The 11,612-nt window shown below is 47.6% G+C and overlaps 1 protein-coding gene across 1 annotated transcript in view; it reads right to left on the minus strand.

The window, feature by feature from the left end:
* swap70b (switching B cell complex subunit SWAP70b) overlaps positions 1-11,130 on the minus strand; it is a 21,547-nt gene extending 10,417 nt beyond the window's left edge. The window contains exons 1-5 of the mRNA XM_084477575.1: positions 10,958-11,130; positions 8,722-8,949; positions 8,276-8,422; positions 7,211-7,319; positions 5,236-5,417 (exon numbers count right to left, since the gene is read on the minus strand). Coding sequence (XP_084333701.1) covers positions 5,236-5,417; positions 7,211-7,319; positions 8,276-8,422; positions 8,722-8,949; positions 10,958-11,095 — 804 coding nt within the window. The 5' untranslated portion in view covers positions 11,096-11,130. The remainder of the gene's footprint in view (positions 1-5,235; positions 5,418-7,210; positions 7,320-8,275; positions 8,423-8,721; positions 8,950-10,957) is intronic.
* Between the last annotated feature and the right edge of the window lie 482 nt (positions 11,131-11,612).

The following is an 11,612-nucleotide window of genomic DNA, read 5'->3' on the forward strand; positions in this document are numbered from 1 at the left end:
GCTGAGGTCAGCAAACTCTGGATGAACGATGAACCAGAGGCAGCAAAACCTTTCATTCAATCCACACAATCATGTATTCACACCAGTCCATCTCATGAACAGACTCGTTTAGTGCTGTAATAAAAGCGACCTGGCCCAATCTGTTGCTGTCTGTGGATATATTAAATGATATAAATATATATGGACAGATTGAAGCTCAGCTTGTTTTCACCGTGTTGGACCATGTGTCCTGGAGACGTCTTTAGATGAACATGCTAGAGGAGCAGGTTTTACAGGAAGTAGAGAGACTGTGACTCACTTTTAAAAGTCACACATCGCTGGCAGTTAGCTTGAACAATTTAACCACCACAATGTGGACCAAGGGTCGACCATTTCCTGTTCCTCCTAATGACAACTAACTGACAACTCCCCCCTTTTGATAGTTTGAGTTAAATAACTTCTGCTTCTGCTAGGACCCTTCCTCCACTGTCACTACAGAGCAAATCTGTTTTTAACATTTGACCTTTAACCTCAGTTGGACCATATGATCTTTTGGCCAGCGCTAAGCAGACATCAGCGCAGGAGTGTGTGTGTGTGTGTGTGTGTGTGTGTGTGTGTGTGTGTGTGTGTGTGTGTGTGTGTGTGTGTGTGCAGGCATATGCGTACACACACCACACTCCCAGAGACAGTCTCTCTGACTGTTGTGTGTCTGCTGTGTGTGTGTACGTTTGTGTTTGTGTTTCTGCTTTAGTTGTGCTCGTGCCAAGAGTGTTGTGCAACCGTGAAGTAGAGCTGAAGTAGAACAGAACACTGTTGTGTGTTTCTCATGCTTTCAGTCACGTATCAAAAAGAGATTGTCACTGGGATGAAACCAGTATATGAGCTCATCTGCATATACGCTGTGGGTGTCAGTCCTTTGTGTGTGCGTGAGCCGTTGTGTGTTCATGCCGTTGTGTGTGCCATTGTATTTTGTAGAGGCTGAGGTATGACCTGCCAGTTAGGGTTACTGTTTGAATCTAACTGAATGACGAGCTGTGTGTCCTTACTGGTGGATTCCACCCGTGTCTTTTCTGACTAGGACATTGTTGTGATTATTATTTAGAATATTATAGAATTATATAAGAATGACTAACAACCCATTAAACCTTAAATCTGATGCAACGTTTCAGTTTGAAATAAGATGAGGAACATGTTACCCTACAACATCTGATAACTATACACAACACTACACACCAACACACACAGTACACACAACACTACACACACACAACACAACACAAAACACACAACACCAACACACACAACACACAACACTACACACACACACACACAACACAACACACACAGTACACACAACACTACACTCACACACACTTGTAAGGGCCTATGACTGTAGCACTGGGCTGCATGAGGAATGAGGAACACCACCAGGGCGTGTCCTCACCAGCTCACTGGGACCAACACACCTGATGGTTCAACTGGTCTATCCACTGGCTAGAGATGGAAAGAAGCTCAACTGGACATAGCAGATAATATGACTGTTGCCTTTTCTTTACACACACACACACACACACACACACACACACACACACACACACACACACACACACACACACACACACACACACACACACACACACACACACACACACACACACACACACACACACACACACACACAGTCCGTAGAGCAGGTTGGGCCTGCTTCAGAATACACGTCTCCATCCTGCTGCTCTGATAGGGGGGGGCTCACAGGACTCTACAACATCACTGCCGTTTCCAGCAGCATTTAGAAGATTAACGAGTAAAACCAGTCAGCGGGGGTTAGACCCCCCCCCTCGTCTCATTACATTTAGGGCATTGAGCAGACACTTTTATCCAAAGCGACTTACAATAAGTACATTTGTCATAAGAAGTGACACAATTTATCGCCGTCGGTACAGTAAAGAATAAGTAAGTAATAAAATAAATAAATAAATACTATCTAAGTAATAGAACCAAGTGCAACAATCACCAGGCTAACCCCATTCCTACTGCAGCTACTAGCTACTAGCTACTAGCTACTGCATGAATGAATACAACGTGCATTAAGTGCATTCATTAAGTGCCAGGATGTACAGACAAATGAATGACTGGCTATGTAGAGTCTAGGTGAGCTCTGAACAGGTGGGTTTTGAGTCGTTTGCAGAAGCTGGTGAGTGACTCTGCGGTCCTGACATCAGCAGGGAGCTCGTTCCACCACTGTGGTCCCAAAATAGAGCAGAGGTGTGATTTAGCTGATCGACCTTTGGTTGCTCTTAGTGATGGCGGTACCAGACGTCCAGCTGAGGTAGTTGAGCGGAGGGATCGAGCTGGGCTATGTGGTTTGACCAAGGCTTGGAGGTAGGCAGGGCAGTTCCATCGACCACCTTGTATGCCAGTACCATCATCTTGAATCTGATACGAGCTACTACAGGGAGCCAGTGGAGGTGGCGGAAGAGGGGGGTCACATGGGAGAATTTAGGTAGGTTGAACACGAGGCGCGCCGCGTTCTGGATACGCTACAAAGGTTTAATGGCGGAGGCAGGGAGTCCAGCGAGTTGCAGTAAACCAGGCGGGAGATGAGGAGCGCTTGGACCAGGAGCTGAGCTGCTTCCCTTGTGAGGAAGGGCCGGATCCTGTGGATGTTGTAGAGGGCAAATCTGCAGGATGGGGAACCGCGGTGATGTTTGCGGTGCAACACCCGTCTCATCCACATTCTTTGTGTGTGACAATATTCACGAGGGGGAGGGGTCTCCTGTGTTCATATTCATGAGGGGGAGGGGTCTCCTGTGTTCATATTCATGAGGGGGAGGGGTCTCCTGTGTTCATATTCATGAGGGGGAGGGGTCTCCTGTGATCATATTCATGAGGGGGAGGGGTCTCCTGTGTTCATATTCATGAGGGGGAGGGGTCTCCTGTGTTCATATTCATGAGGGGGAGGGGTCTCCTGTGTTCATATTCATGAGGGGGAGGGGTCTCCTGTGTTCATATTCATGAGGGGGAGGGGTCTCCTGTGTTCATATTCATGAGGGGGAGGGGTCTCCTGTGTTCATATTCACGAGGGGGAGGGGTCTCCTGTGTTCATATTCATGAGGGGGAGGGGTCTCCTGTGTTCATATTCACGAGGGGGAGGGGTCTCCTGTGTTCATATTCATGAGGGGGAGGGGTCTCCTGTGTTCATATTCATGAGGGGGAGGGGTCTCCTGTGTTCATATTCATGAGGGGGAGGGGTCTCCTGTGTTCATATTCATGAGGGGGAGGGGTCTCCTGTGTTCATATTCATGAGGGCAGGCGGGGCAGAAACTGCCCCCCCCCCAGAGAGGTTCTTCTGCTTTGATCCTTTTCAGGTCAGATACTTTAAGTTCTTGTTGAGGGTTCCTGTTTTTTATGTGGAGGATTTCTTTCTGTGTGGTGTGTGTGTGTGTGTGTGTGTGTGTGTGTGTGTGTGTCTGTGTGTGTGCACTTTGTGACAAAGTGTGACAAGGGAAGTCTATCCTTTAGTGGAGGTTTGCCATGATGTAACATTGTCCCCTTTCTCTGTGTTGTTGTTTACTTCATTGCAGGTATGAGTGATAGGTAGCTTCAGAGCCCAGGCTCCTCCTTTAAGAGTATGTATGAGCACTGCCCTTCCCCCACCCGGGTCCCACCCTAGCCCACCCTACCCCCACCCGGGTCCCACCCTAGCCCACCCTACCCCCACCCGGGTCCCACCCTACCTCCACCCTACCCCCACCCGGGTCCCACCCTACCTCCACCCTACCCCCACCCGGGTCCCACCCTAGCCCACCCTACCTCCACCCGGGTCCCACCCTACCTCCACCCTACCCCCACCCGGGTCCCACCCTAGCCCACCCTACCCCCACCCGGGTCCCACCCTACCTCCACCCTACCCCCACCCGGGTCCCACCCTAGCCCACCCTACCCCCACCCGGGTCCCACCCTACCTCCACCCTACCCCCTAACCGTAACACACCTAACGTAACACACCTAACGTAACGCACCTAACAGTAACACACCTAACGTAACACACCTAACGTAACACACCTAACCGTAACACACCTAACCGTAACACACCTAACAGTAACACACCTAACGTAACACACCTAACGTAACACACCTAACCGTAACACACCTAATGTAACACACCTAACGTAACACACCTAACCGTAACACACCTAACGTAACACACCTAACCGTAACACACCTAACGTAACACACCTAACCGTAACACACCTAACGTAACACACCTAACCGTAACACACCTAACGTAACACACCTAACCGTAACACACCTAACGTAACACACCTAACCGTAACGCACCTAACCGTAACACACCTAACCGTAACACACCTAACGTAACACACCTAACGTAACACACCTAACGTAACACACCTAACGTAACACACCTAACCGTAACGCATAACCGTAACACACCTAACCGTAATGCACCTAACGTAACACACCTAACGTAACACACCTAACCGTAACACACCTAACCGTAACACACCTAACCGTAACACACCTAACCGTAACACATAACCGTAACACACCTAACGTAACGCACCTAACCGTAACACACCTAACCGTAACACACCTAACCGTAACGCACCTAACCGTAACACACCTAACGTAACACACCTAACCGTAACACACCTAACGTAACACACCTAACCGTAACGCACCTAACCGTAACACACCTAACCGTAACACACCTAACCGTAACACACCTAACCGTAACACACCTAACCGTAACACACCTAACGTAACACACCTAACCGTAACGCACCTAACCGTAACACACCTAACCGTAACACACCTAACGTAACACACCTAACCGTAACGCACCTAACAGTAACACACCTAACAGTAACACACCTAACCGTAACACACCTAACAGTAACACACCTAACGTAACACACCTAACCGTAACACACCTAACGTAACACACCTAACCGTAACACACCTAACGTAACACACCTAACCGTAACGCACCTAACCGTAACGCACCTAACCGTAACACACCTAACCACACCTGGGGGAGACAGACGATCTTAATGTCCACCAATCAACCAGGTCTAACTGTATTGATTATGATTGACACCCGACAAAGGCGGTGATTTCATGGAGAGGAAGGTTAACGTGCACTTAACGACGTGTGAGCGACTTACCCTTCACCCTAATTACAAGAGGATCCTACCCCCGGGGTGAGCCGGGTTAGGGTTAGGGTTAACCCACCTTCCTCATGGCCTCCAGCTCCTGCTGCTTGGTCTCGTTGGCGGCCGTCAGCTCCTTCATGCGGGCCTCCAGGTCCTCCTGCTCGGCCTGCAGCCGGCCCCGCTGCTCCCTGCGCCTCAGGCGGGCCTCGCGGTGCGGGGCCGGGAGGCCCAGACGCAGCAGGCTCACACACGTCTGGATGGCTGTGGACCACAGGGAGAGATGATGTAGAGATATGGTGTGATGTAGAGAGATGATGTATAGATATGATGTGATATAGAGATACGATGTAGAGATATGGTGTGATATAGAGAGATGATGTAGAGACATGGAGTGATGTAGAGATGATGTAGAGATATGATGTAGACATGTGATATAGAGATATGATGTAGAGATATGATGTAGAGACATTGTGTGATATAGAGATATGATGTAGAGACATGTGATATAGAGATATGGTGTAGAGATATGATGTAGAGACATTGTGTGATATAGAGATATGATGTAGAGACATGGTGTGATATAGAGATATGATGTACAGAGACATGGTGTGATATAGAGATATGATGTAGATACATGTGTGATAGAGATATGATGTAGAGACATGGTGTGATATAGAGATATGATGTAGAGACATGGTGTGATATAGAGATATGATGTAGAGACATGGTGTGATATAGAGATATGATGTACAGAGACATGGTGTGATATAGAGAGATGATGTACAGAGACATGGTGTGATATAGAGATATGATGTAGAGACATGGTGTGATATAGAGATATGATGTAGAGACATGGTGTGATATAGAGATATGATGTACAGAGACATGGTGTGATATAGAGAGATGATATACAGAGACATGGTGTGATATAGAGATATGGTGTAGATACATGGTGTGATATAGAGATATGATGTAGAGACATGGTGTGATATAGAGATATGGTGTAGAGACATGGTGTGATATAGAGATATGATGTAGAGACATGGTGTGATACGGATAACATCATGGAGAAGCTCACGGCTTTGCAAAGGCAAATGGATCGTTCTGGAGACCGGAATGGACACAGAGTAGTCGTGTAAATTGGAATGCGGCTACTCGCCCCAAAACCAAACAGTCCCATTTTTATCTTCTTTCGCCCCCCCCCTCCAACCAGCACCGCCCTCGGCCAAGGCCACTGCTGGAACAACAACTCCCCCGGTAGAGCGCTGCGGTGAGACGCTCTCTCTGCGTTCCTTCACCCACTCCACAGACACCTGCTGATTGTTGACTCTGTCTGGGACCTGATCAAGGTTGTCTCCATGGAAATCCCCCCCCCCCTCCCCCAACTCCCTCCCCTGTTGCAGGTCGTGTGTTTTGTGCTTATGTGTGCTTGTGTTGCTGAGGTGTGTTTTCATGTTGTAGGTGTACTGACTGTGTGCTTGTGTTGCTGAGGTGTGTTTTCATGTTGTAGGTGTACTGACTGTGTGCTTGTGTTGCTGAGGTGTGTTTTCATGTTGTAGGTGTACTGACTGTGTGCTTGTGTTGCTGAGGTGTGTTTTCATGTTGTAGGTGTACTGACTGTGTGCTTGTGTTGCTGAGGTGTGTTTTCCTGTGAGATATTATGTGATAGAGTGAGATATGTAATGATGATACATTTGGTTTCCTGATTCTCCTGAATAAAGCTCTTTGATTATCATTCCTAATGACTTCATTCTGGGAAATCATGAGGAAGTCAACTATGATATCAGCATCATTCTTCTGTCTCAGGTCACATGATCATCCTCCCTCTACATCCTTAACACGTCATGTGACACATCGCTGATCAGAGCAACACAAGGTGTAGTCATGCAAAGTAACAGGTCTTACTGGCAAAGAGTTAAGAATATGCTCGAAGAAGAATACAAAAGAATAACATAGTTATATAAAGTACTGAAGTAGTTATAGCAGTACTAATACAGTAGTTCCTCCAGATGTTGCCTGTGGCTCCAGCTCCATGGAGGTGAAGCAGTTCTTACCCTGAATCCACTCCTGCTTCCTCTTCTTGTCCGACGCGCTGATCTCAAAGCTCTTCCCCGCACACTTGATGTACAGCAGACACTTCTTCCCCTCCTTGTCCGGTAACGGCTGGTTTAACACGGGAACAACGTTGGTTAACGTCCACGTGAGACCGGGACGCTCCCTCACACACACATCACAACCGGCAGTCTGGACCTCATGGGACCAGCAGTCTGGACCTCATGGGACCAGCAGTCTGGACCTCATGGGACCAGCAGTCTGGACCTCATGGGACCAGCAGTCTGGACCTCATGGGACCAGCAGTCTGGACCTCATGGGACCAGCAGTCTGGTCCTCATGGGACCAGCAGTCTGGACCTCATGGGACCAGCAGTCTGGACCTCATGGGACCAGCAGTCTGGACCTCATGGGACCAGCAGTCTGGTCCTCATGAATACTTTGAGAGGTCAAACATGCCGGCCTTCATTTCATTTCGATCCCAGTTGAACCAACCCATTTATAGAAATGATTAGATCAAATATTGACGTTGCACATGGACAGCTGACATCTACTAGTGCAACTATGACCCTATATGGACTATACATCTGTGCATTGTTCTCTGTGGGTCCTAACCCAGATGGAGATCCAGGTAGATCCCAGGTGCTCGTTAAGAAGACTCCTCCAGTGGACCCTTCTATACGAGGTGACTCGTTAAGAAGACTCCTCCAGTGGACCCTTCTTAACGAGTCACCTCGTTAAGAAGACTCCTTCAGCACCCTTCTGTGGACCCTTCTTAACGAGGTGACTCGTTAAGAAAGACTCCTCCAGTGGACCCTTCTATATGAGGTGACTCATTAAGAAGACTCCTCCAGTGGACCCTTCTATATGAGGTGACTCATTAAGGAGTCACCTCGTTAAGAAGTGGATCCTTCTATACAGGTGACTTGTTAAGAAGACTCCTCCAGTGGACCCTTCTATACGAGGTGACTAATTAAGAAGACTCCTCCAGAGGACCCTTCTTAACGAGTCACCTCGTTAAAGAAGACTCCTCCGGCCTCCACCATGAGCCAGAGACGCGCTGCCCACCTCCACACAGCAGTTCCCATCCAGCTGGATGTCTCCCTTCTTCTCGGCCATGTCCTCCCCCATGTAGTAGGAGATGGAGGTTGGCTTCAGGACGAACCAGCGCTCTGTCCAGTTCTTCCTCTTGTGGCCCTTCTTCATCATGTAGCCCTGAGACACGTCACCCTTTATTTAATATACTTTACATTTGATGTGTTTGATTCTATATTCATCTTGTGTATTTCTTACGTCTTATTTTAGATTTACTATCAAGCACGGCTGCTTTTTGTATCTCTCTTCTTTACCAACACACTTTAACACATTCCTTGTATGTGAAAACAATTGAGATTGAGATCAGTGAATTTAATGCTCAGCTGCATTCACCCACTGGCTGCACCGCGATGGCCTGGCTCCAGCTTACAGTCAGTCATGTCTCTATGGTGCGCTTTGTGTTTGGGGTGTCTGCGGACCTGTTTGAGGACGTCCAGGATGAGCTCGTGGTACACCTCGTTGATGCCCATGGACAGCGTCTGGCGGTCCATGCCCTTGCTGAAGTGGCCCGAGGCCACCAGGCTGATGAGCTCCCAGGCGCTCAGGCTCCTCCCCTGGGTCTGCAGCTCCAGCCTGTAGTCCTCAAAGCGCTCCTCCACCCAGCTGCCCCCCATGGAGTCCGTCAGCTTACGCAGGAAGTACTCCATCTGCAGCGGGGGGGAGTGGGGGATTCAAGTTGATTCATAAGGCACGTAAACTGTATCATTTAGGAGCTATCTTTTGATAGTGATTCTCAAGGATGTGATGTGATGGACGTCCGTTTTGAGGGCCTCTGTAAAGGTGTGTTCACACCGCACTTCGCCCCGCGACATGTTTCAATGTTAAGTGAACGTGGAGACGCGAATCTGGCAAAAAAAAATTTTGCCTATTCACGCGACAAGATTTGATTGACAGCGCAAAATTTTTCCATGTTGGAGGAGAAAGTGATTGTTGCCGTTTGCGACTCCCGCTCTATATCTACATATAATATATAAATATCTATATCATATAATATATACGATATATATAATATCACGGCACAAAGCGGTGTGCGCCTCCGGATTATATTATTAACCCATAAACGACGGGCTCTCCCTCTTCCACAACAGGTACAGACACACATCTCGGCCATGGTTGATGAGAATGAATTGGCATGAATGACTGTTGTCAGGCAAAAAAAAAATTCGCCCCGCGAATGCACACAAAAATGCACAGCGACAGATTATGATTTGTCGCGCGGCAACATTCGCCTATTCGCGCGAATAGGCGAAATGGGACAAAGTGCGGTGTGAACACACAGTAAGACTTTGTTTGGATTTGAGACCGCTGCTCATTTCTTTCAGTTCTAGGGAATCTACTCTGCCTGTCAATCACAGGAGCGGAAGATGCAACACGACTCAATGGTGTGTTATTAAGTTTCAAATTCTTGTGTTCTTCTGCTCTCTCTCGTTACAACTCTTACCTACAGCAGCTGTAACCGTGGACAGCAGTCACTCATCAAGCCTCCTCAACAGAACAAACAAGAAACCAGCCAATAGGAACAAAGGAGTATGAGTGAGGTATGATTAAAAGTCTAAGTTAAGATATGTGTGTGTGTGTTTCTAGTTTCAAAACTAGATTAACATTCATAACCAGCTCCCTGCTCATTAATGACATGAATCTGAATTCACTGTGAGACAGTTGAATCGTGTGCTAATGGAACATCTGAGCACTCCTCAGATCACTCTCTCATATGAATGAAGACAGGAATAATAAAGGTATGCACAAGTATCACACGTATTATATGTCTCTTTAGATCCCTCATTCACCGCCCACTAATAAAGAGCACTAGAAGTTTCCGCCTGTGTGTAAATATAGATTGCCCCATGTGCCGCAGCGCTGCTGGTCATCAGCCAGACAGTAAGTCCTGGAGCTTTTGTAAGAGGAGGGGAAGTTTGACACTTCCTCTTGGGTTCTCCAGGACTGGGTGTAGCCTCTAAAATAGCCGGTTAAAAACACACCAGTGAAAAGACCCTGTGGACAACAGTAGGAACAACCAAAAGCCCTCCTCATCTAGGTCCGAGTAGAGCCAGTCTCATTCTTATCCATCAAGTTCCACCTTTCAAATGATGCCATAACAACTACTGATCAAAATATAGTGGTTGTTTTTGAGTAAAAACCTTTAGAAATAGTTCAACATGCACTAGGCCCCCAAATGACATTCCCCATGGACACTGCAGCTTGGGGAAACATGGATCTAAATCTGACTCTGAACCCTTTTTTGTTACCATAAAGAATCCAGTATTGCATCTGATGCTTTGCTGACCAGGGTACAATACATATAAGAACAACTTCTGTACCACATCATTTCCAGTATACTTTAGTGCTCTACAAGTCTCCACATCGTTCAGGTCTCACCAGGTGTACGCCCTCAGAGGGGATGTGGTTGTGTTTCACACTCTGGTTGGTAACGGTGTGTCACAGTTTCACGGTTTGTCCTGGTTTCTACAGGGCACACCTGACCTGGGATTGAGCTCCTCTGAAGCATCAAGCAGTATCTATATACACGATTGTGTTTGCACTACCTCATTCGTATTACCAATGAAAGAATGATAGGCTAACATGGGGGATGGTTTAAACATGTGGCCCAGTGTCAGGCCCATCAACATGTGTGGATCCAGAGAGAGTGTGCTTCACCTCCTCGCTGACGATAGACAACGGGTAGCGGTCCTCACACAGGAAGTTGAAGATGCACCAGATCTTGAAGGCATCGTCGTCACATATCAGCAGGTTGCTGCGGTCCAAGTTCTTCCGGGCGCACAGCGTCCAGCACATCCTGTCAAAGTCCTGGCGGTCAAACTCCTCCTTCACCTGGTGGAGAGGACGGAGGGTTACGTTGAATGTTTTTATTTTGTAATGTTTGTCGGGTTGTCACTAGAACATTTTGTAAAGAAGACGGCTCTATGTATGAGCCTTCCCTTTCTGCCATTAAACACCGTGGTCTGCCTTGCTCAATGGCAAATCCTAAGCATATTTATAGAAAACAAATACACATTAAAGGGGTCCTCGTGTGGGTTCATGGTTCATTCCTCATGGTTTAGTCGTACACATTTATGCAGTAGTGACTTCACAGGGACTACAGAGAGACTTGGCCGGATCCCTCTTGCATTGAACTCCTCATATGTTCTGTGTGCAGTAGTCTCCCTTTAAAGCTGATGTAGGTACGATTTGGAAACCAAAAAGCACCTCCACCTGTGCTCCCTCGTTACGTAGCTCTGCCACCAAGAAATGTTGCATGTGCATGCATCTGTTGGTTAGCCAAGATGACTCCCCCAACAAACAAGGGAAGAGA

The sequence above is a fragment of the Micromesistius poutassou genome (genome assembly GCF_964030765.1).
Source record: "Micromesistius poutassou genome assembly, chromosome: 13".
NCBI classification, from domain to species: domain Eukaryota; kingdom Metazoa; phylum Chordata; class Actinopteri; order Gadiformes; family Gadidae; genus Micromesistius; species Micromesistius poutassou.